The sequence below is a fragment of the Microcebus murinus genome, chromosome 4, assembly GCF_040939455.1.
Source record: "Microcebus murinus isolate Inina chromosome 4, M.murinus_Inina_mat1.0, whole genome shotgun sequence".
Classification (NCBI taxonomy): Eukaryota; Metazoa; Chordata; class Mammalia; order Primates; family Cheirogaleidae; genus Microcebus; species Microcebus murinus.
The window spans coordinates 30,444,824-30,470,958 of record NC_134107.1 but is presented as its reverse complement, the minus strand read 5'-3'; the positions used below and the strand labels follow the sequence as shown (position 1 = coordinate 30,470,958).

Below are 26,135 nucleotides of genomic sequence, written 5' to 3'. Positions count from 1 at the left end.
ATTTCTCAAGCTCTCTGTACCTCAGTGTCCTTATCTGTCACACTGGGATTAAAAATTATACCTACCTCTTAGGACTGTTTTCACCTTTAAATTGAATTATCGTCTGTAAAGTGCCAGGCACATATAAGGTACCCACAAAATATGAGCTATCATCATTACTTTACTTTCCCATAACTTCGCTTGGCGTATCCCTACCATTGCATACGTCATGCTCGGTGTCAACAGCCTATTGTCTGTTTTCCTATGATAGATTTAAGTCAGGGACTATATCTTGTTCACCATTATATCCTCAGCACCTAATGCAGTGCCTGGCAACATAGTAAGTGTTCAATAAATATTATTCGAGTGAATGAGTGAATGAATGAATGAATGAATGATCCAGGCTTCTGAACTGCTTGAGATAAACAACATTTCTCTGAGCTGATAGTATGCTTGTTTGCTTTTGGCTGAAATTAGCTTTTCCTTGGCCGATAGTGTATTCGTGTGGTTTCTGTAGGAGAGAGACTCGCAGCCTTCTTCCCACACCATCCTGATTTCGCTTCCCCTCTTCCAGGGCCCCCTCCTACCAGAGAAGATGAATAGCTGAAATAGTCAGCCCTGCATATTTGTGGGTTCGGCATCCATGGATTCAACCCACTGTGGATGGAAGATACGGTATGCATGGATGTGGAACCCCGAGGTTCTGCAGGGCTGACTAAGGGACTTGGGCATCTGTGCATTTGGGTATCCATGGAGGTCCTGTAAACAACCCCCCATGGATGCCCAGGTATGACTGTATGATTTGTCAAATTCCAGTAGGTCATATGGCCTATAACTGGGTCCCTGTGAGGTCACTGTGCCTTCCAAAGGCCATCTTCACTCACCTGCCAATTCTCCTTCTTTAATTCCCTATCTGACTGCCACCCAGAGGGGCTGAGTCTGCCCTCCCGAAGGCCAGCCAATGCTCTCTTCCAGCTCAGTCACATCAGGGTCCTTAGGTGCAAGCCACAAAAACCAGCCGGGCAATTAAGCTGAATGAGGCTACATTTAAAAGACACTAGGTATAGAAATGATAAATACTATTTGGCCCGGTGGCTCACATCTGTAATCCTGGCACTCTGGGAGGCCCAGGCGGGTGGGTCATTCATGGTCAGGAGTTCTAGACCAGCCTGAGCAAGAGCGAGACCCCATCTCTGCTAAAAAATAGAAAGAAATTAATTGGCTAACTAAAAATATACAGAAAAAATTAGCCGGGCATGGTGGCGCATGCCTGTAGTCCCAGCTACTCGGGAGGCTGAGGCAGAAGGATTGCTTGAACCCAGGAGTTTGAGGTTGCTGTGAGCTAGGCTGACACCACAGCACACTAGCCCTGGCAACAGAGTGAGACTCTGTCTCAAAAAAAAGAAAAAAGAAAAAAAGAAATGATAAATACTCAAGATTGTGTATACCCTAAATGCCCTGACTTGATCATTACACATTCTATGCTTGTAACAAAATACCATGTGCACTCCATAAATATGCATAAATATTATGTATCAGTAAAAAAGAAAGAAAAAGACACTAGGTAGCTCACACAGTTGCCAGAAGGGCCAGGGAAACAATTGCAGAGGTGCATATCCTAGGACTGCAGGAAACCACATTGGTCCAGTGAGACCCTGGTGCCACCAGATGCCACTGGAAGTCACCATCGCATCCCTGCCATTGGTTGCCTGGACCTTGATCCTCCTGTACCACTGCCATCCGCAGAGAGAAGATCATCATGATTTCTATCATGATGATAGAAATGCAAACTAAAACCGTACTGAGATCCCGTTTCCCACCTTTAAGATTGGCAAGCAGCCCGAACGACGCGTTCTGCTGCCAGGCTTTGGGAACACGGTGCCCTCAGACACTGCAGGGGTGGGCGCCAAATGCATGGAGAAGAATTTGGCAAAAGCTGGAAAATGACATCTGCCACTCACTTGGACTCAGAGGTCCCTCTTCTAGGAATCTACCTCAAAGATACACTGCAAAAATACTAAATGATATATGCCTAGGGGCAGTCTGTAGTATTGTTAATAATGACAAAAGGCTGGAAACAACCCAAAGGTTCATAAACTCTGGTAGGTGCAGATATATGCAACCATACAAAAATGAAGAATGTGGTTTTATACGGGTGTGGAGTGAGCTCCAGCGTATATTGTTAAGAGAAAAAAGCAAGATGGTTAGCAATGTTTATTGCTCTCTTTTGTGCAACAATGGGAAAAATAAATAAATATATATATATATGTCTATGTATTTGCTTATATTTTCAAACATAGACAATAGAAGAAAACAACAAATCTATTTGTATATCAAATAGGTGGCATAACACCACTGAGAAAGGAACTCTATCAGTTGATTTGATTTTTAAAAAGTAGCATTTTGACTGTATATACCTACTGGTATATATTCTAAGGCCAATAATAACCATAAAGAAATAATCACTAAAGTTCCCATCTCATCCCATCTGACTCTTTCATGTCACTGGGACCACCTTCCAAATGTCCAAGTCAAAAGCCAGAGCATCATCGTCGACTTCTGCCCTTCCTTCCCTCTCCTTCCCCATCCAAGCAATCCCAAAGTGTAGCCAGTTCCACCTCACAGCTCTCAAATCCCTCCACCCTCTCTGTCCCTAGGGCTCCTGCCTTTATTAAAGTCCCCATTATTTCCCTCCTGCCTCTGGCCGCGCCCCTGTCCCAATCCTTCCCCTGTACTACAGCTAAAGAGAAAATCCGCTTTCCTCTCTTTACTAAAAGATCTCCAATGTCACCAAAATAACTTCAGGAAATAACCTAAACATCACAGCACAGCTTACACAGTCCTCTGGGATCTGGCTCCTGTTCCCTCCTTCAGATTACTCTCTTAATCTTCTTTCTCCTCCTCCCTTCCCCCTCCTCCTCCCATGTACGCTGGCTCTCTCTCTCTCCCCCTCCTCCCTCCATCTTTCCCATCATCTACACATTTCTCCTGCCAGACAGAGCTACTTGCAATTTCCCAGACCTCACACTCCCTCTTGCCACAGGGCCTTGGCACATGCTATCCTCTGTGGCTCCACCTCTCCGCCAGGTCCCCTTCACCCTTTCCAGTCTGCTCCTCCTGCCCCCAGCGTGCACACCACGTCCCCCGGTAAGTCTTCATGGAGCCTCCTCCTACCTGCCCCCATTCCCATCCACGCTGCCTGGGGCCCTGCGCCTCTCTGTGGAGCACTCGCCGCGCAGTGTGGCTGTGTGGTAGCCGCCCGCTCTCCCTCTGCCCTCCCGGCTGTGAGCTCTGGCCATGCTGGAGTGCGTCTTTTTTTCCTTTCCTAATCATTGTATTCCCACTGCCTGACACGGTACATAGGAGCTATTCAGTCTGCTTGTTAAATGAAGGAATAAATTCACAGCTTTACAAGTTCAGCACCTAAAAGAGTACTGACCCGTTTAATTCCCATGCCTGCAGTTAGACTGGGCTGAATTGTGTCACTTTTAATAATCGTGGCACCACAGCCTCCTGGTGGCTGCCCGCTGGAATTCAGGCATTCGGCCTGTTCCCGTTCATTACCTCGGACAACATGAAGTCACCCGAGGTCTCCCATTCCACGCTCACCTGGGTGGATCAGACAGGAGTCACACTCGTTCTCCTCATTCCTGCAGCAAGGGATGGTGTAGCCCACGACTTCCTTCTTTCCGGGGCAGACACACTCGATCTGGTCGTACTCACAGCACTCGCGGCACATGATGTTCCACTCGGCTCCAGGGCAGGCCTCATTAATGACCGTGTACTCTGAAATGACAAGCCAGCAGGTAAGGCCAGGTCCGGGCAGGGAGTGGTGAGATCCTTAAGTACTCTACTGCGAGGAAAGAGAAGACCCGTGTGAATTCTTCCTGGGCCGACATTGCCAAAGTGAGGTGGCCTACCCCAGGGAGTGTTCAAAACCATCCATTGGTGCACAGATGAAATTCATTATGACTGCTATTCATTTTTATTTTTATCTTTAAAAAAAAAAGAAATCGTGTTTCTTCAACCTATCATCTAATTGGATTAACAGCAGAGCATGTATATACTTTGTAAACAAGTACACATCTCTTGGGTGTCTATGCTCATTTCTATTTTTGTTGGAGTACATCAGGCCACTGCTTACAGCTACGTAGGTTGTGCACTGCACAACTCCAGGGGGAGCCATTCCACTGCACAACTATACAGCACAGCCCCGGCATGTGGGCCATCAAAAAAGTTTGGAGATCAGTCTCTAGACTAGGCCATTCAAGTGCAAGGCCGATTGCCAAGTAGAGGCTATGTCATTTCTTCCAAACTTGGCTCCTCAATTTCACAGCATGCCATTTTCATAGTACCTTCAAAGCTAAAACCAACAGAAAAGACAAAAAGTACCTTAATTAGTATGTTTGGGAGAATTTCGCTGTTATACAAGGGTGAACTCATTAGCCCAACTTCATTCAGTCCCCAAGTACAACCAAGTGTTCTTTCCCGTGAGAAAAAAAGTATCCCTTTCCGGGCAGGAGTTTTTCTTTCTCTTTTCCTCTTTTTAATACATATACCTTAAGTAAAAAGAAAACCATGTGGGCAAAAGCTATATGAGGAATCAATTAGAGATTGCCCAGAGGAACTCAGGTTAAGAAGCAGCCCTTCCAACCTGGGCTTGCTCTGCTTTTTCCTGATTCTCCGTTTCTAAAACTGTGGTGCAAAGATGACGATTAAAGCAGAAACAGGTCAGATATTTGAGAAAGAAAGTGAATCTGGACACGGTCCCCATGAAGCCTTCCCTATAACCCCCAGGCTGAGAGCCCCACACGCGGGCCACATGAATGGACCCTGGCATCTGCGGTGGCCTGCACCCTCTTGCATTTCATGGTTTTCTAATTTCCTTCTCAAATGTGGAAGTCTGACACAGGGTTGATCACTTTTAATGTGCCAGGTAGAGCCATTAAAAGAAACTGTCCCCATTTACTCTCAGCCTCCGGGTCACAAGAACATTCTAGTTCAATAGAAAGGAACCACTTGCATAATAAGGGACCATTTCTTAAACTGAATATATTTAGTCTTATGAAAAATTTGCTTTTTTAAATCTTTTTTTTCTAAAACATTGGTGGGCCAGGAAAGATCCTCCCATTGGCATCCGGGCATGAATGGCATCGATCATCATGGCATGGTCACCACTAGGTCTGTTTCCCCCACTACTCTGTGAGTCCCTTCCGGGCAACCACCACACCTTTCTTAGCTGAGCTTCCCGAGTTTCTGATGTTAGCTGATGAAATGAATGACCTGAAATCTACGTGAGAATTTGATGGTTACAAGTGAGGAAAAACAGAAGAAAACACGGGGGTAAATCTCCACCCATGATGTTGGATTTGACAGTGCATTCTTAGAAAGGACACCAAAAGCATGAGCAACGAAAGAAAAACAAATTAGACTTCATCAAAATTAAAAACTTCTGTGCGTCATAGGACATTATCAAGAAAGTGAAAATACAACCCGCAAAATGGGAGAAAATATTTGCAGATCATATATCTGATAAAGGTTCAAAACCCAGAACACAAAAAAACACAACTACAACTCAACCACAAAATGACAAACAGCCTAATTTTAAAAAATGGGTGAATGACTTGAATAGGCATTTCTCCAAAGAAGATATATGAGTGGCCAAAAAGCAAATGAAAAGAAGTTCAACATCATGAGTCATTTGGGAAATGCAAATCAAAACCACCATGAGCTACCACTTACTAGGATGGCTACAATCCAAACCACACCTCTTCCCCCCCCCCAAAAAAAAGTGGAAAACAAGTCTTAGCAAAAATGTAGAGAAATCAGAACTCTCATGCATTGTTGACAGGAAAATAAAATGGTGCAGGTACTATGTAAAACAGTTTGGCAGTTCCTCTAAAAGTTAAATATAGAATTACCCCAGGACTCAGCAATTATACTTCTAGGTATATATCTAAAAAATTGAAAACAGGGACTCAGAGACACTTATATGCCAATGTGCATTCACAATAGCCAAAGGGTGAAAACAATCCAAGTGATGAAGAGATAAACAAAATGAGATCTATCCATACAGTGGAATATTATTTGGCCCTGAAAAGGAACGATACATGCTGTGGTGAAAACATTATGCCACGTGAAAGAAGTCAGAAACAAAAGGACAAATATTGCCTGAATCTACTTATATGAAATGTCTATAATAGGCAAATTCATATGAGTGACAGAAAGTAGATGACAGTTTACCAGGGGCTGGGGGCATGGAAGGAGGGATGGGGAGATGTTACAGAGCTTCTGTTTGGCATGATGAAAAAGTTTTGGAACTAGATGGAAGTGAAGGTTGCTCACAGTGAGAATGTAATTAATGCCACTGAATTGTATACTTAAAATGGTTCAAATGACAAATTTTCTCAGCCTTCTCTGTCCTCCCACTCCTCCTCTGATTAACTGCACTCTACTCTCATTACTCCTTAGCGCTCTGTGCCCTCATTTTATATTTATATCTCCCTATTGCTAAAATGTTTTTGCGTGTTCCTAATACCTAATACCATTCTGACCACTCTGAATTCTTAATAAGTATGGATTGATGAACTGTAACATGTCACTCTACTGAAATTTATTATTAAATTATAACATCCTGACTTCTTTTCTTCTTTCTCATTGTAAGTCAAATATCTAAAAATTCCTCTAACTCAATACAGCTTTCTTTTTTATATATAGCTTCCTTTAATCACAGAAAAAAAAAACAATTATATTTCCAAAGGCCAAGAGAATCAAGGAAAGCCATCCAGTTAGGGAGAATAGCATACCAAAGGCCAAAGGATGGGAACTAACACAGGACCAAAATGAAGCTTGCTTGAAAGAAGCAAAGATTATGAATCCTGGGCCAGCAACGGTGGCTCATACTTGTAATCCTAGCACTTTGGGAAGCCAAGATGGGAGGATCACTTGAGGTCAGAAGTTTGAGACCAGCCTGAGCACCTGAGTACTATTTTTCTACTGAAAATAGAAAACTTAGCCGGGAGTTTTGGTGCACCTGTAGTCCCAGCTACTTGGGAGGCTGAGGAGGGAGGATTGCTTGAGCCCAGGAGTTTGAGGTTGCTGTGAGCTATGATGACATCATTGCACTCTAGCCAGGGCGACAGAGGGAAACCCTGCCTCAAAAAAAAAAAATATTATGACTTCTGGGCAAGTTCTTTTTCAGATCACATGCTGCTACCTGTATTCTCTGTGCCAAAAGTTTTCCTGGTGGAATATATATTACCGGTAATGTACTATGATGTGTTAAATCTATAAGATATGGCCAAAATTATTCAAATTAAAACCAGTTGCAATACCCCCAAAATGACAAATTTTATGTTCATATATATATAAATATATATATAAAATCACAATTTTTTAATGTTATAAAAGTGGGGGGGGAGAGAAAACAAAATAGAGGCAAAGTACTAGAGTCAGAAAGATAGAGTTTTTCAATCCTACTCCTGCTACCTGCTTTGGCTAAGTTACTTTACTCTCTCAGCCTCAGTTTACTATCCAGTAAAATGGGTACATTTTATCCAACTCAGGCCTGTTGAAAGTATTAGACAAGATAATGTTTATAAAAAGCTTAACATAGTGCCCAGTATGTAATAAGCATTGAGTACCTTAAAAACAGTACAGAACACCCATGTTTCTCAAGGATCTTATTTTTAACCACTTCGGTACCAGCGTCGACTATAGTCGGTAGCCACAGATGAACGTGCACAGCGACTTTAGCCGACAGCCGTGATATGACTTTTCTAATTTTTCATTTATCAAAATAAAATTGTGAACATTTAAAAATAAAGCAATAAAAACATATATGTATACGTTACCTATTCTGATTTACATTACAAGCACAGCTGCCTGTAAAGTAAAACAAGCTTTCAGTGCTTTGAAGCTTTCCTCATCACACAAGAGCAAAAATGGATTCGTTGTCAATGCACAGCACAAACTGTCGTGCGGACTGTGAGTGCCGGCTGTGGGCAAGGCCTCGCGGCCGGTGAGCGCAGAGCCAAAGTGGTTAAAGTGTGTATCCTATCAGCTCCTGCTTACAGTGATCAGCTTTCTTCCCACTGCATGTTGAATAAACCTCACATGCTCTGTCCACAAGGCCTTTCAGGGCCTGCTCCCTCCCTACCCCGCCAACCTTGGCTCAGCCACTGTTGCCCACCTTCTCTCAGTTTCTCAAAACCACCAAGCTCTTGCCCAGCCCAGGGCCTCTGCCTCGGCTGTCGGGTCTTAGTGAGAACGATGCCTGTTCAGAGAGGTCCTCGCGGCCTTCTCACCTGCGATGCACGCCCGCCCCTCCCAGCACGGTCATCTCCATCTCAGCACCCTGTTTCCTTGCGTGGCCCTCAGCACGATTCATAACCATTTTCTGTTTTCACTGACTTGCTTATCATTTGTCTAGCTGATGGGCTGTGACCATAGCTAACAGGAACCACATCTGCCTTGCTCAGGGCTTCTAGGGCAGGGCCAAGTACACGGAGGTGCTGAATAATTATCTGTTGCATGACTTTGGCCTTAATGCTAGAGCTACCCTTCCTTAGAGAGTCAAAGATTTCCAAGCAGGGGGTCCAGTTTGGAGCCAAGAGCCAGGAGAACCGGCTTTGCATCTAATTTGCTACCAGAGCTCTGGCGCTTCTCTGCCCATGGCCAGGTGTCTGGAACGGGCGGTCCAAGTTGCCTGCCGTGCGCCCATATTCTGCCACTCCAGCCCCTGTGAACAGGGAACACATACCTTGGGGGGTGGCTCCTGTCTCACCCCCTCCCTCTGTTTACCCTGGGGCAAGCGCTACATCCTTCTCTAAGTTTTCTAAGAATTTATAAATATGAGTAACTCCTCGAAGGGGGCACTAACAGCATAAAACTCATTTGCAACTCTTATGAGACTTTGCACTTCAACACAGAAGGCCCAGGAAGGTTCGCTCCACTCCGGCACCTGGCAAAGCCTGTTTCCGCCTAAGCAGCAGGGCTGGTCACCTCCTCTGGCCTGTCTGTGGGATTCCCAGGGCCTCCCTTTTACCCAGGAATTGATTCCCTTAAATACTTTCATTGGCATTTCTCTTTAACGAGTAGGCCCGCCTCTGCCCTCTTTGGCCCATTATTAATAACTATATAAGTAACAACCACCTCAGTCTAAGGAAGCAACCCCAGGGAATGTTGGCAGAAGGGATTTTGCAGCTGTGAATTTGAGAATCTTGAGATGGGAGGCGTATTCTGGATTTTCTAGGTGGAACCGAGGAAATAACAAGGACCCTTACGAGAGGGAGGCAGGAGGGTCTGAGAAAGGGAGATGTGCAGAAATAGAGGTTGGGGTGATGTGCTTCGACAAGGAGGATGGACCCATGGCCCAAGGAATGTGGACAACCTCTAGAAGCTGGAAAAGGCAAGGAAATGGGCTCTTCTCTGGAACCTCCAGAAGGAATGCAGCCCCGTGACCCCTTGATTTTAGCCTTGTAGGATTCATTTCCGATTTCTGATCTCCAGAACTGCAAGGTAATAAGTGCGTGCTGTTTCAAATTACTACGGTCGTGGCAATTTTTTCCAGCATCGATAGGGGCCTGACACACTGGGACTTCTTAAAAGAAAGGTTAACCCACAGCAAGCCATTTAAACACTCTGTTCCTCATTCTCCGCAGGGAACACGGTGCAAAGAGTGTGAGTGAATTGATGCATTCTTTCTTTCCACAAGTATTTACTGAGTGTCAACTATGTCCCAAGCAAGAGGCTGGGTGCAGGAATGCAATGGAGAAAGAAATAGATGTCACCCCTGGCCTCAGCGAGCTCACAGTTTAGTAGCAGAGGCATTGTTCAAATGACCCCACAAATACATAATCCCAAACTGTGATAGAGAAAATTGAGGATGCTATGAGAATGAATGAATGGTCATAAAGGGGCATTAGCACCAAATCTACAGACCCCCCACAGGATTAGGGAGGTTTAAATAAAACCACAGAAAGAAATTGATCTATTTGTAAAAATAAGACCACCTCCCAGGAATCTGGAAGTGATGGGTAGAAGTGATGGTTTTGATGGTTTTGTGACTTGGCCCTTTGCCCTCTGGCCTGGCAAGTCCATGCCCCTCCATCTCCCAGCTTGAGCAGAGACAGGAAAGCGCCCCCAAAATATTTGTGTAAAAGACAGATACATGAGATATCCTATGAGAAAAATTTCAAGTTGAACAGCTAAAGAGATTTAAAAATGCAATAAACAGACGAGAGCAACATCCTGGATTTTTTCCTCCCTTTATTAGAATTACAATGATCCATTGGCCATTTGGCTTCAGCTGCATAAATTTCAGGGAATTTCAATATGGTGCTATGGGCCAGCTCCAGAAACTAGGATTTAGAGCAACACCAGCAGTAGAAGTTATTGAATGTTTTCTTATATGTATGCCAAAGCACTTTAGCATTTCCTTAGCTAAAGTGCTTTTAAACGCCTAACACAATTTAATTTTCAAAATGATCCCAGTGAGGTAGCTAATACATTTGGAGTTAAAAATCATTTAGCCCAACCCCTCCAGTTTACTAGTGAGGGCAAACACTAAGTAGGGAAGAGTTGGTCTTATTTATTGAACCAAAGAGAAATGCCAAATACTCTGTTTTAGATCATTAATTCTGGGGGGCAAAGAGAGGTCCACAGAATTCCTGGGCTGGTGGGGAGGTGAGCATGCCTGCCACCCAGGGGGAAAGAGGCTAGGACAACTGCCAGTTTTGCCAGCTACAGGAGTGGAGCAAACTTTCCTTTGCCTTCCATGTTTAAAAACAAAGGCTTATAAAAGCTGAAAATGAGTTTTACACTGTCAGTGCTTCTCAGTAAATCAGCACAAAGAAAGCACAAAGAACCCATAGAGCACAGCCCTGGGATAAACTGAGGCATGGAGAGATCAAGCTTACGGAAGTCTAAGAGCCGCACGCATTCGTTCATTCATTGCTAACTCTTCCACTGGATAAAATATTCATTTTTCTTTATGAAACTCCTTGAGACTTCATTTTTTTTGAGCACTTTTAGATTCATAGCAAAATTGAGTGGAAGGTACAGAGATTTCCCATAAACCCCCTACTATCTCCCCAAATCACACACACACACACACACACACACACACACACACACTCACACACACGCAGCACGCACGTAGCTTCTCCCATCATTAACGTCCCTCACCAGAGTGGCACATTTGTCACAACTGAGGAACCGACCTGGACACGTCCTTATTACCCGAGGTTCACATTGCATATCAGGGTTCACTGTGGGTGTTATTCATTCGATGGGTCTAGACAGATGCATAACGATGCGTGTCTGCCATTATAGCATCACACAGAATCGTTTCGCTGCCCTAAAACTCCTCTGCTCTCTGCCTTTTCATCCCTCCCCACCCCCCAATCTGTCTGCTATTCAATATAAAAAAAAAAGTTCTTTGTCAAAGCTTTGGAAAATAAAGGAAATTACAAATAAGGGAATGAATGGTATTCAGAAACAATCTCAACATTTTGGTGTCTATCAAGTCATCTGTTTTCAACAGGCATATATATCTACGTGTAGGAATTGATAGATGCATAAACACAAAGTCTTTTTTACCTCTCAAAATCGGTAACATGTTTTGTTTTAGAAACTGGTTTTTTTCCCTTAGATTATGAACATTTTCTCCTGATATTGAATAGTCTGCACGAGGAATTTTTAAATTGCTGTATAATTACCCTTTGCAGGCAAGCACTCGGTCGCCCCTTTTATTAAATCAGAGTGTTGCAAAGTATCGTCCTCTGGCATGGTAAGCTTCGTCCGAGCATGTCTCAATGTCCATGCTTAAAAGCAGCCGTCCCGGTACCCCCTGTCCAGAGGGGGGAGTCCAGTTCTATCAGTCCAGTCCTGCTTCCTCCAGACTGACTTTGTAAAATGAAAGGCATCTTGGTCCACCAAAACCCCCACAGGCCTCCCATCTAACTGCATCTAATTAAAATTTCTACTGAGGCTTTATTTTTACCGTCTGCATTTTCTAGACCCTCTGAGGCTAGAGGGAGAAAGAGAGATGTAGGCATCAGAGAGACACGCTTAGGCAGCCTCGCTCGTCACCACTCACTGGCCCCTCGTCTAGTGCAGCCCCAACCCCCGTGGGGGTGTCTAAGCAGCACACGGCGCTCCTGACCATGGAAGATCTGGCCACCGGCTCCGTGGGGCTGAGGGCACCTGCAGAGCCCAGGCAGGAATGATGAGAGAGTGGGTCAGGGGAGGGATGGCTTCCTGCGGCCCTTGGTGACTCTGTCCCTCCTCCCCAGCCTTTGAGAGCCAGCCTGTCACCAGGGGACTCTCAGTCCAGCCTGGCTGGATCTCGACCTCAGTGACTTCAGTCTTCCCTTGTCCCAGCTCCTCCTGCTAACTGGACAATGGCAGATGGACAGGCAAGGCCTTCATTTCCACTTTGGGTAACAGGGGTGATAAAACTTTCAATAGAGTCCCTAGATACATAGGGTTTTGGGTCATGTACACTGGAGAGAGGGAGGGGGGTACAAGTCAACTTGTCACTCCCTTTCCCCCTTCATCCTCTATTAAGCACTCTGCCCCACACTGTCACTCTGCATCTCTCCCCTTCTACTCCTGGGTCCTAGCGCCCACGAGGGATATATCTGAGCCCTTGACACCAGCTCACCGGATCCTCAGGACCACCCTTTGAAGTAGGTATTCTTTTTATCATTTAGCAGATGAGAAAACAGAGAGGGTAAGTAAGTTGCCCCAGGACACACAGCTTTCAGGTAGAAGAAGAAAGGTCAGAACCCAGCTCTTTCTGGGACCAAAGCCTCATTATTTCCAACACAAGACATTGATTCTTAAAAGTTTATGCCTCTGACTTGCAGTTTAAGAAGAAAGCAGCCCTGGTGAAGAGAAACACCTGGAAACCAGACTGCCGGAATCCCAGCTCCACCAGTTACTATGTGGCCTTGGGAGAGCCATTCAATTTCTTTGTGCCTTTGTGCCTCAGTTTTCTCATCTGTGAAATGTGGCTAACGATAGTACTCCTTCGTGGCTGCAATGAGGAAAACAAAAACTAGTAAAAGGAATGCAGCTAGCGCAGTGCTCAGTCACTATTCGGTGTTATTACTATCTTTATGATTAGGATGAACAGCCATGCCGGGGGTCGGATCCGTAGTCTACCCAGAACAGGGCTCTGCTGCCAACAGTGACACCAAAGGGAAGTTAAGGGAAGATGCTGCCGTGCTCGGAAACCACTGCGAATGGTTGATGACTAACGTGTTTCAGATAACAGCAGCAAGCCCCTCTGCAGTGCTTCCCATACGCCAGACGCAGTTCTAGGCTGTGCACCTGTGTAAACTTATTTAACCCTTCTAACAATCCTATAATATGGGGGAAGTTATGTTATCTATTTATGTTTTAAATAGGTAAGGAAACTGAGGCACAGACAGGTGGAATGGCATACCCAGTCACACGAGTAGTGAGGAGCAGACTGGAGCCGGATCCCAGCAGACCGGGACAGGCAGCTTCCAGAGTCAGACTGCCTGACCGCCGTGCTGGCCTGGCTCCCAGGTACATGATTTGCAATTCCGGATGGCAGCAGCAACGATGTGCATAAACTGAGAGCCTGCTCTGGGCCGGGCACGTGCCGAGTGCTTTCCATGTGTTTCCACGCGTTATTTCATGCAGTCCTCAGACCGGCATTACGATCTTGCATTTTACACCTGGAGAAACCGTGGCACAGAAAGGTTCAGGACCTGGATGAAGGTTACACAGGAAGTGGCAGAGCCGGGGCTCAGGCCCCACGTGCGAGAAGGCCAGGTTCTCATCCTCGACACCCTCCCCAGATCACTGGCACTGACACGACCTGGGCTGCTTGTTAAAAAGTCATATTCCTGGACCCCAATCCAGACCTTCTCCCTCAGAATCCCTAGGGGCAGGTCTGAGTCTCTGCCTGTCCAATAAGCACACTCCTTCGAGAATCACAGCCCCGTCATTCTGCTTTCACTATCTCTAGGTCACAGGGGTCCTCAAACTTTTTAAACAGGGGGCCAGTTCACTGTCCCTGAGACCATTGGAGAGTGCGCACTGTGGGCCCGGGACGAGTCGGCTGCCAAGCAGGACAGGCAGCGGCAGCAAAAACACCCGGCGGGCTGGATAACTGTCCTCAGCGGGCTGCATGTGGCCCGAAGGCCGTAGTTTCAGGATGCCTGCCTAGGAGAATATGTTACAAAAAACTCACCCTCCCTCCAGTTCACGTAAGGCTCTACTTTGTATCGGTCCTCCCTTCCCGCTTGCCTAACAAGGATGGTAACCCTGACTTCCTAGTGGCTTTGAAAGGGACTCTGACCTTCTGGGCTATCCTCTGGGTCCAGTCATGGAATCTGCCCCCCATTTACATTGTTGGACAAGCAGAGAATAAACACCTTGCCACAGCCTTTCCCCAGGGCCTCACGGGAACAGGGGTACAGGGGCGGAACTGTCGACGTCACTGCATTGGAAAAGGCAATGAGCACAAAGGGCTTTAGAAGAAAAATTGCATATGTGTCAGAAGAAAAATTGCATATGTGCAATTTCTTTTAGAAGAAAAATTGCATATGTGTCAGGCATTACCATTATGCTCTGCAGAACAAAAAAGACACAGACGGCTGCGGGAGCAGAGGTGGTGAGTCGTGACGTCTCCCCAGGGGCCCACACATACGTGGCCTTCTCAAGCAGTCTGTTCCTGCTTATATCCTGGCATTCTGGGCTCTTCCTGCCTGCTTTGGGATTTCCTCACCTCTTTTCCCTAAAACCTCCTCTTTGGACACCATTTAATAGGACATGCCTCACCCCCTGCTGCTCCTCTTTAGAAATAGGAATTCCGTATCCGTTGCCAAAGGGAACAAAACCCAAACTCTAGCTTGTTGGACGAGCCCCCCGGTGCTGTTATCCTCAACAACTGTGGAGCCAGAAATCCCTGAAGGACAGCTGCTTCTGGGTTATTTCAAATGTTGGAATGCGAGCTGAATAGATGTTATTTTTATTAGCATTGGTTACTGAAAAAATAATTGGATAATGCATCTAAAAATACTTGGCAATAGAACTCAGCAAATAATATAGCAAACAAAGCATTAGAATGCAACATTAGGCTACATTAAAGACAATCAAACTTAAGCTATACCCTGAAACTCCGATCTGGACATCCCTAGGCCCAGGAATTCTACAAACTGTCCCACCTGCTCCCAGTCTTGCACACTTCAAAATCTTCTTTCTGGGCCAGAATGCATTAGGGCTACACCAGGGGTCTTGGTCTTCCACTGTCTACCTCTTTGCCAAAAGCTTCCGGAATTAGGGTTACTGTCCTACCACCCAGGTTCACTGATGGCAAGTAGAAGCCAGATTTTCTTTCTACCAAAGCAGCTGGCTGGCCAGCAACAGGTGTGAGGTGTGGCGGGATGTTGAGCCAGAGGGATGCATTTGTAATGGTGTATCTGATGGGTCCCTAAGTCCTGAGCTGGCAGCAGCTTTAGGCAGAGTAGTCCTTATTATAGCTACCTCCCCTAGCTCTGCAAGCTAGAATAAGATGAAGGGGAACTTCTTTTTGCCTGAGTATTCCTGGCTGACCCTATCTTTTAATCACAGCAACATCTCATCTGCAGAATTTTAAGGGGGCCTCAGTGTTTGGGATGCAATGTCATTGGTCCAGATTCACCTATTCTACAAGACACTGTCCCCTAAGTCCCTGCAAGAACCTGGCACCAGCCCTATTTCAAACACAGGGACACTAAGGCTCACCATGTGGAAGGCACTTCCCCTAAGACTGGAAGGTGGATATGTGATAAAACCAACAGGAGAAAGAAAATGTCATGAGTTAATAAATGCATAGCCAATCTTTAGGGATTTTTTTTTTTTCGACAGAATCACAGATGAATGGAATGGGACTTTGGACTCATGAAGTGAGTTTCAGGCAGACCATGTAAGTTCCATACTACTACAGATGAAAACACCAGTATCACTTCTTCTCAACTCCTTGCAAAACGTGTGTTAGAGGGAATAACAAGAGAAGGAAGGGGAGGAGAAGAAGACAACCTTAATTTCCTGAGTATTCCCATTTTATCAGGCACTACACTAAGAATTTTAAATAGATTATCTTATTTAATACCCACAATAAACCTACAATATAGGCACAATTACCCTCACCCTACAGACTGGAAGGTGACAAGGCCCCATTGGAGAGGTAAAGTAACTTGCCAAATAACCCCAATACTCTGTGCCCCATGCATATTCACATTCATACATATACACACAAATATGTCCACATCCGTGCTTTTATTCTTCTCTGTGCATGCACATGTAAACTTGAATACATCCATACTAAGACATCTGTATCAAAGATGAATTGCATACATATTTAGTGGGGGCTGAATCTTTGCTGAGAAGATCATGTCTTCCCCAAGTCCACCTAGGCAAGATGTCCTTTAAAGGAACAGCTAGCTGGGTTCATTCCTCACCCATTGTCACTGCAGTCATCCCTTCTGAAACGAGTCCGGGCAGAGAGAGAAGGTATGCAATGCTAGGGCCAAGGGAGAAACCATGCTGCATGACAACAAGGTCAATATTTAGCAAAGACAGGAATAAAGTAGGTCCCAGAAACAATCAACAAAGGATGGATGAATAAGCTCAAATTCATGTGCTCTCTCTATGGGATACAACCCCAGTGTAAACAGAGAGACCACTCTCGGGTTGTGCAAACCAGGGTCACAGTGACTGGGTTATGTCAGAGCTAGCAAATACATGAGTAAGTAAAAAGAGATTGAAGACAAGCCCAGGGAGGGGGTAGGAAAGTAGAGAGAGAGGAGGGGGTAATTGGTGATGAATGAACCTTGGACTCAATGCCCCCTGGGATTAGGACGATGCCCAAATAGTCTCCTTATTTTTGAAGGAAAGACAGCATGGCTGACGCCAAGGACACACCTAGTCGGGAAGTCAAGTCACAGCTCTTATCACTGGCCAGAACTGCCACATCACCATGAGTGCTCATGAATCAGATTCATGTCTCAGTTTGCCCGACAATCCCAGACCAATCACGTTACTTCAAACAAGTTGAACACAGGAAATCAGTTTTCTTGATGGCCCGTGTAGATTAGTGCTGGTGGGGACTTTTCTCACAGCAACAGGAATATGCCATCATCTCTGTGGTCCTGTAGACATCTCAGCAAGTGTTAAGTGACAAGGACATCAGACTTCCTGCCCATGGCTCACCAAAAGCTGAAGGGAAGCCTGTGTTTCCTAGGCTTCAAACTGTAATGGTGAGATATTCTTCTGTGTTTATTCCTTGCAGGCAAGAGATCAGAGTCTTCCAAACTGCATTCCACGCGGCACTAATTCCACTGGATAGTATAAAATATTCTGCAAAAAGAGGCTCTGTGTTCAAACTCTGTAAAATGCTAATTATAGCTGTCTTTCTCGCAGGACTCTGCAGAGTCTATAATATGCTCTGTGCATGGTGACTCTCCACATTCCCCCAGACTTATTGCATCATAACATCCTGGGTTCTGTTTATTTTTGCTGAATATCTCCCAGGATTAGCATTCCATGAAACTCATTTTGGGAAATGCCATGCTGAACCCTAAGTTGTCTCAGTAGATTGCAAGTGCCTTGGGGAAAAGGACTTTGTCTTAGTTAACACTGTATCCCCAGCACCTAGAACCATGCCTGGCACCTGGTAGGTGCTTGATATGAATTGCCAAATAAATACATGAATGTGGACATAGGAGGCACATGTGATTCCCAAGGTAAAGGCCATTTATGACAAAGACTGATTTTAGAATCCTCTATCTTCTCTTGCTGTGACTTTTAGAGTCTCTATTGTACAGAATGAAAAATCCACTGGGTCCATTACTGGTTTCATTGTTGTTGTTGTTGTTGTTGAGACAAGGTCCTGCTCTGTCACCCTAGGTTGGAGTGGAGTGGTACGATCATAGCTCATTGCAACCCAGAACTCTTGGACTCAAACAATCCTCCTACCTCAGCCTCTCCAGTAGCTGGGACTACAGATGGAATCGCCATTTTTTGTAGAGATGAAGGAGGGTCTCGTTATGTTGCCCAGGCTTCTCTTGAACTCCTGGCCTCAAGCAATACTCCTACCTTGGCCTCCCAAAGTGCTGGGATTTCAGACATGAGCCACTGCACCCAACCTACTGAATGCTTTTGTTTATTGCAGAGTGTGTCTCATTTCCATAAGGGCTTGAGATATTTACCCATTTTGTTTTACCCGTGGGCTGGCCAGAGGGGCAGGCTTTCCCAGAAGGGAGGGTGAGCACCATTTGGGAGCAGGCAGTCAACCTTCTGGGAAGCAGAAAGCCAGACCAGGAAATCCTACAACAAAGATTCTTTACCATCAGCCAAGTCCTCCCTTCTGCCGGCATCCAGGTAAGCCAAGGGTATGTTGGAAAACACAGGAAGAGATGATACCACCTGGAGGCGAAGCTCAGGCAACTTGTCCTAGGGCATTTCAGGTGTCCCCCACCACCTCTGTTAACCCCTGAGGAGGGATCCCATGGTGCAGGGGACTAACTGGTCACCTTCAAAGAAATCTTATGAAGTAAATGGAAGTGGCATGCGTTTGAAGAACATGGACATTTTAGTTTCTCAAAGTCTCAAACACTTCATTTGATTTGAAGCAAACTGGGCCAACAACCCCTCTCCATCCAGTGGTTTCCAGTAGACTGGATGGAATTTTCTTTAACCCTCCATAAATGCAGTTTATGAGGACAATTGCTATGTCTCCCCGTGAGCTCCAGTTAGCTGAATGTGCTTCTCACTCCACTCCGGCAGTAGCAGTCCTGGTTTTCTAATCACCAAACCAACGGGCCAGACTGCTACTTACACAGATACTTGCTGCCAAACCACTAACTCAACCCTCTGAGACAGCCAGAGCCTTAGAAAGGGCGGAGACAAAGACGCCCAGACTGCAGGAATAAAGGCATTTATCCAACTCCAGCGGCAGAAGGGTGGCAGAAATAGGTGTCTTCATTTGCTGCTTAGCCAAGAGAAGCACTTCTCTTAAATACTTGACGTTAAGACCCAAGACACCGGTGTCTGGTAGACAGTAGATCCTCATTCAAGGTTGAGAAGAATTGGCTAAAACCCATCCTGGGATTAGAGGAAGGGGAGTGAGTCTCCATGCCCTGCACTATCCATCAGTTATGCTATGCCAAAAGAGAAGGGAGAAAAATGATTCCCCTCGTTCATTCCTGGCCTGCTCTTCCCATCCCGCGGCTTAAGAGTTTACGCATTGATGATCTTGACAGAATAAATCCATAAAGGAGCAGGGATGCATAGTGTCAGGGCCAGACATGAAATATGTCTGTTCCTTAGTTCTGTTGCTCTGGAAACAGACACATGATTTGGATTATAAAAGTTGACCAAAGGACAGAGAAATTCTCACTCCCCATGTCTAGTCAGAGTGAGGTTCCTGACACCGTGGACAGCTATCCCGGAAGTCGGTTGGATTTTTGGTCTGCTCAGCGCCCCTGTTTCCTCTGGGACATAGCTCTTCTTGGGTTCCAGGTGGGCCCGCTGGGGCTGGTGAGTGGGGGTAGCAGTCACGTTGATTCAGAGAGTGGAACATCTCCAGCCAACTCCAATTCTCCACCTTCCTTTTGTGGTTTTGTTTACAGGTATAAGGTCTGGTTTGTCCTACTGTTATTTTTCCTTACTTCTTTCTCTCCATTATAAACCTAAAGTTTTGGCCCAGATCCTGTGACGACAAACAGAATTCCTTAAGCATAGACCAGGCTTGGGATCCGATAGACTGTCTGCCACTGATCTGGTAGCTTTCAATGTTCCAGCTGGCCTCTGGGTCCTCTGCCCTGGAATTCAGGAACTGGAGAATGTAAACGCTGCGTTTCTCTCCCCTTTAAAAGAAAATAAGAGGGGAGGGAGGCTGGGCTCTTGAGACTTTCAAATATCTGTAGAGTGAGAGTGACGGCTCCTTCTCCATGTTGGGGGAGGAAGCATACCCTTCCCTCATTTATCCGAGTGCATTTGGCACTTTTTCCAAATTGCACACACCCCAAATCAATTGCAGCTTCTAGAGCCGATCTCAGGGGAGGCAGGTAGAGAAGTTTTCTCTTGCATCGGGATTGGCCACTCAATGGGGCAGATGGAAATAATTTTCTGACTTAAGGCCAGTCTTTAGGTCCCCTAGACATCATTATCTCAGCCATCTCTCTCTAGCCAGTGCGACCCAGGTGTAGATAAGATTAAGTCAAACCCTCCGTCCATGCCAGTGGCATTCCAAAGCTCTTTCCAAGAATTCTGGATATTTTTGAGGGACTTACGTGCTCTGGGTCACCTCTGCTTCTGGGATCCCAGGTCCAAATGTGCTTTGTCCACAGTTTACTGACCCAGATATAACACCCAGCCTTGTCCTCAGTTTCCACCAAAAGCTCACACTCAAGGACATGCATGAGAGTAAAACCTTTTTCCAAAGAGTTGGAGGCACAGAGAGAAGTGAGATTATGTTCCATGAAACATGCAAGTTAAAATCTATGCGACGCCCATACGAGTCTAATATATCAGATGCTTTTAAAAGTCCTGTTAACAATTAATCCTTAGCAGTTTTACTCACTCGCATTTCTCCCCATTCAGCATCCAGCCTTCCACCTTGTTTCTCTCAGTTCCCCTTCTTGCCCCATCCCTCTCAGAAAAGGAAGTCAAAAACTCAAATGCTAGCAGGGACCAGCAGGTATCAGACATACGAGTTGAGAAGGCATCTGTGTCTGACCCTAGAGAGGATCCAGCCTACTTCAAGGCATTCAGGTGCAAAACATTTTAAGCACCGTGTCCTGCGAAATACTTCTGCGAGGCACTTTGGCGCCAGGGCTACCAGTTTGCTGTCCCTCAGCTCCACAATCTCTCTCTTTGCTACAGCCACCCAAGACACTGCAATGGTGCCACCAAAACAGGCACAGGAGCTAGCAGGGGCTCTCTCTCTCTTGCTTCATGTGTGTCCTGAAACCTTACTGAAGTTGGGTGTACATCGGCATAATCAACCCACATGCTAGATGTATGAGTGGAAGTCAGCCCCGTAACAGGTGAACTTGGGCTCAGAGAGTAGACAGCCCGTGCCTAACCCAGCCTCCACTAATCTGCCTGTGTTGTCTTTTTTTATAATTTACTTATTGTGGCAAAATATATGTAACATAAAATTACCTTTCTAATCGTTTTTCAGTGCACAGCTCAGTGGCATGAGCACATTCACATTGTTGTGCAACCATCACCAACATCTATTTCCAGAACCTTTTCGTCATCCCAAACTGAAACTCTGTCCCCATCAAATAATAACTCCCCATTCCCTCCTCTCCCTGGCCCCTGGCAACCACCATGCTACTTTCCATCTATATGAATTTGACTGTTCCAAGTACTTCATATAAGTGGAATCACAATATTTGTCTTTTCGTGTCTGGCTTATTTTACTTAGTGTAAGGTCTTCGAGGTTCATCTATGTCGAAGCATGTATCAGAATTTCCTTCATTGTTAAGGCTGAATAATGTTCCCCTGTATGTGTTAGACCATATTTTGTTTATCTATCAATGGGTATTTGGGTTGTTTCCACCTTTTGGCTATTGAGAGTAATGCTTCTATGAACAATGGGGTACAAATATCTGATCAAGTCCCTGCTTTCAATTCTTTTGTATATATACCCAGAGGTGGAATTGCTAGATCAAATGGCAAATCTATATTTAATTTTTTGAGGAACTATGCCTAGATATCTTTAGAGCCTCTCTGAACCTCATCCGTACAACAGGGATAATAATAGCACCCATCTTACTAGGGCAGTCTCAGAATTAATGCACATAGAGTATCTGGCTCAAAGACTGAGCACATGATAAATGCTCACTAAGTGTTAGTTAGATGTTTGGTTTCAATGTCCTCTGAAATGGAGGGACTCAAACTAAAATAATCTCTAAAGTCACTCTCAGCTCCCAAACTCCGTGATGCAAGCATTAAATTATTTTCCTGTTGGGGAAGCCAGGAGCTCTCAGAGTATGTATTAGGGGAACACCCTCTTCACAATCCCCTACAAAAGTCCACCCCTGCCAAGAAGGCCCCATTGTCATAGCTCTTTCCTAGGAATTTGCTAACACATCCCAGTGTAAACTAACATCGAATTTTTCTTGCCACTCCTTCTGCCTTGCTTTCTTTCCACATTTCCTTTCTCAGCTGGCTGCTCTTGCCCACCGAATATCTGCACTTCGAATTAGCTTTCCCAGTTGTATTTATGTTCATTCCCCACAAGCCAATGTCTGTTGGAAGCACCACTTGTGAAGTTCTCCAGATTAAGGTTTCATTCCCAAGAGTCCCATATTTTAAATGAGGTTTTCCTCTTCAGGCAAAATCACCCTGGCAGAGCTACTGCTATTTGGTGAAGTCAGTGGAGTTGGGTTTCTCCCCAAACATTCTGTTTATGTTGGGTTATCGCTTGGCGTAATGTTTGGATTCTCATCCTCCCAACCCAGGTCACATGCCAATGAGCAACAACAATCCTCCGTACTAGCCCAGTGGATGTTTACATTTTCATCACATACTCTTTTTAGAAAAGCAATTAGAGGAAATATGCTTCCAAGCTTTTCTCGACAGGGCCAGATTCAGAATCCCAGAAGGGAGTGGACTCCTTCACTACTTGAAGAAATATTTTCCTTCTTCACTCTATTCCTCCGTCTTCCCTCTAAGTGTGAATAAAACATTCAATAACTGAAATATCCTTGCTAGACACGTGAGGCTGTACTCTGGTTCAGTCAGCAGCTTGGCTGCCAAGAAACCGTGCACCCTCCCTGAAGCTTTCTCATAGCAAAAGGTAAAAGAGACTCTTGGGTCAGAAAGAAATGGGTTTTTCAGATCCTAGGCTAGAGAGAAAAGGGGCAGCTGAGCTTGGATTTTATGGGTCTGACCCATCATACCTGGCACATTATTGGAAAAAACCAAGCAGGAAAACATGGCTGCAACCATGAGGACTTTAATCCACTGCACCCTGGTGCTCTGAGAAGAACCAGGGGCCTCTGGAATTGATCTGAGGACACCACACCCCGTGGGTTTGGTCCCAAAAGTCAGCGACGGAGCAGAGAGGAGTCCTCACACAGGCTCCTTCTTCCCTCGTTAATATCTTCAGGCTGTCCCAGATGCCAATCCAGGCAAAACCCAAATTCGACACTCTGGCCATCCTGACGGGACATCACCAAGGAAGATTCTACCTGGGCAGGCGGGACCTGGGTAGGTGTTAAGTGTTGACCAAAATGGCGGAGAGGGCATTTTCGTGTATGTCAGCTTTTTGTTTACCACGGAAGGATAGACTTATAGCTTGTGTTCCCCTTCTATGCGGTAGGCTGCTGCGTTTGGCTTCCTCGCCACCCCACGTGTCCTGTTTCATTCTCAGCAGCAGAGCACTGGCTCTCGGGTACCGCCGGGTGGCACATAGCCAGAGCAGAGGGAAGCAGCAGAGGCTCACAGGTAGCCTGCCCCCACGCACGGCTGTCTCTCTGTCCCAGCCTGCCTTCACTCTCTGAGATCTCCCCCTACCTCCTGACACCTCACCTTCCAGCCACAGATGCTCCTAAGAAGTCCCCATTTCCCGGCCTGCCAGTGAGCGGGTACAGGACAAGCTTGCCATCCCCTGGCTTCTGTCTTGGCCGGGCCAAGAGGCTCCCAGAAGCTCCCTGTCACGTTGCGTCCCAGCCTCATGGGCCCCCTGCAGCCCCTTTGATCTGAGATTGTGGCTCAGAAGATGACATGTGAAAAACAAAGAAGCCAGGGCTCTTTCAAAACAAACGCTGCTGCAGGTCCCCCAGAAACAACTTGCACTTTTAACCTCTGCTTTTTCTTCTTCTTTCTCATTCCTATGGGGAAGGAAGTGTGTGTGTGTATATGTGCTGAGCTCGCACATCTCCTTACGTGATCGTTCAGAACGTCATGTCTGTGCGATGTCACCAAGCAAGATTCACCAGGAAGAGCACCAGGGGAGCCCTGCTCTCTATCCCTGTCTTTCCTTCGCTCTCTTCTTTCTTTCCTGCCCACCTCTGAGTGAGCTGGTTCCAGGGGGAACTTTGCTTTGGGAAGTCAAAGCCGGTAAGGCAGACAGAAGTGACTCCCCAAGGTAATTCGGGACTTTTAAAAAAAAATCAAATAAAACTGGAGCTGGCCCCCCATCCTGAGATAGTTCAGTCTCACAATCAGGGATGACAAACCCGTGTCACATTCCCAGGGAGGGTGACAAGAGGAGCTGTAAGCGCCACCAGCCAAGCCCCCTGCTCCCCCCACCACCTCCTCTTGAAACTTCCCGGGTCCTGCCCCTTCCCGGGGTGCCGCTACTCACAGTACCTCTGGGCAAGGACGAGATGAGAAGGAGCTGCAGAAACGTGAGCCCCAGCTGCGCCCACCAGCCCAGCTCCATCCTTCCCGCGGCGGGTGCCCGAGTGTCTGCAGGGGACGGAGAGGAGGGACCGAGCGAGGCCGGCGGGCAGGCGGCTCTTGCAGGGACCTCCCCAAGCCCCAGCTGAGCGGGAGCTCGGGTTTCAGCTCGCCCGGCTCTCCCGTCCTCATCCGAGGGGAGCCACCTTCAACCAGAGCGACGTCAGCCCAAACCTCTCGGCTGCCTTAACCCTTGCGCGGCCCGGGGAGGTGAGGCTGGAAGGGAAGCTGCGGCTTGGGGCCAGCCCAGGTCGGCGGGCTCCGCACCGGGGAGCAGAGGTGGGCGGGGTGTGGAGCGCTCAGGTGAGGACAGGAGCTGGCTGTGTCTGCTCTGACCAGAGCCCGATTGAAAGCATGGCCTGGGGGAACAGGGAGTTGGTGACTGGAGGACAGGGGAGCCCACCTTCCCCCACTCCCAGCACTCCTCGTCTACCCCCAGCTTTCCTTTTCTGTCTCTTTGCTCTAGGCAGCCACCGTTTGGAAACCTTACCCTTTGCACCTATAGCTTACTGGGAAAACTCTTCATCTTTCCATGACATTTAGCAACTTGAATAGCTCCTGCACCAGCCACCCAGGGAGTTAGGCTCAGGAACAGAAGCACACAGAGAGCAGGACACCACCTCCACTGGGAGGGGGCTCAGTTTAGGTATGAGACAGCAAATGACATCTTGAAGTGAGCAAGAAGGATGCCGTATAACCGGGGTCCCCAACCCCCCACCTCAGACCCATTCGTGTCTGTGGCCTGTTAGGAACCAGCCGCACAGCAGGAAGTGAGTGGCTGGCCAAGCTTCATCTGTATTTACAGCCCCTCCTCTTCACCACCTGAGTTCCACCTCCTGTCTGATCCGCGGCAGCATTAGGTTCCTACAGGAGCACCAGCCCTACTGTGAACCGCACATGGAGGGATCTAGGTTGTGAGAGCTCCTTATGAGAATCTAATGCCTGATGATCCGAGGTGGAGCTGAGGCGGTGATGCTGGCCCTGGGGAGCAGCCGCAAATACAGATCATCATTAGCAGAGAGGTCTGACTGCACAGTAAATGCAATGTGCTTGAATCATCCCAAAACCACCACCACTCCTAATCCGTGGAAAAATTCTCTTCCATGAAACCAGTCCCTGGTGCCAAAAAGAATCTTTTTGCTTCATAAGATAATAAATAGGTGACATTTTTTTTAATCAAGTCTCTGTGCCAGGTACCTTATATGCATTAACTCAGTTATTCCTCACCAGCAAAATGATCCTTTCCATTTTACAGACAGGAAATGGAGCGCTGAGAGTTCGATAAGTCATCCAAGGTCACATAGATAATGAGGGACAAAGCTAGGGTTTGAACCCCAGCAGCTTGGCTCCAGAGACTATAGCCCTGGCCACTAGGCAATACAGCTTCTTACGATGCTATGCATACAGAATTGTATTCAACCGTTACAGTCACTGAGTACACTAGGCGGTATTGCCCACGTGTTATGGATGCAGAAACAAAGACTCAGAGATTAAGTGACCAGCTCAAGATCACTCACGGGAGTGAGAAAGCAAGACTCACACCCACACTCTGGGGACCTGGGGCTTTGGGACACACTTTGGCCCATTTCAGATTGTCAGATTAAGAACCAAAGTTGGGAGAAGCCAGGGATCATTCAGGGTCAGGGCTGGTGGGGAGGCTTCTTGAAGCTGGAGGCTTGACCTGCGGTCTGGGAAGTAGGTTCTCAATCCATGGA

The 26,135-nt window shown here is 46.5% G+C and overlaps 1 protein-coding gene across 2 annotated transcripts in view; it reads right to left on the bottom strand.

The window, feature by feature from the left end:
* Window positions 1-24,561, bottom strand: part of PAMR1 (peptidase domain containing associated with muscle regeneration 1) — a 74,165-nt gene extending 49,604 nt beyond the window's left edge. For both annotated transcript variants that reach the window (XM_012738763.3, XM_012738765.3), the window contains exons 1-2: window positions 24,331-24,561; window positions 3,589-3,765 (exon numbers count right to left, since the gene is read on the bottom strand). In XM_012738763.3, coding sequence (XP_012594217.2) covers window positions 3,589-3,765; window positions 24,331-24,403 — 250 coding nt within the window. In that variant the 5' untranslated portion in view covers window positions 24,404-24,561. The remainder of the gene's footprint in view (window positions 1-3,588; window positions 3,766-24,330) is intronic.
* Window positions 24,562-26,135: the final 1,574 nt, after the last annotated feature.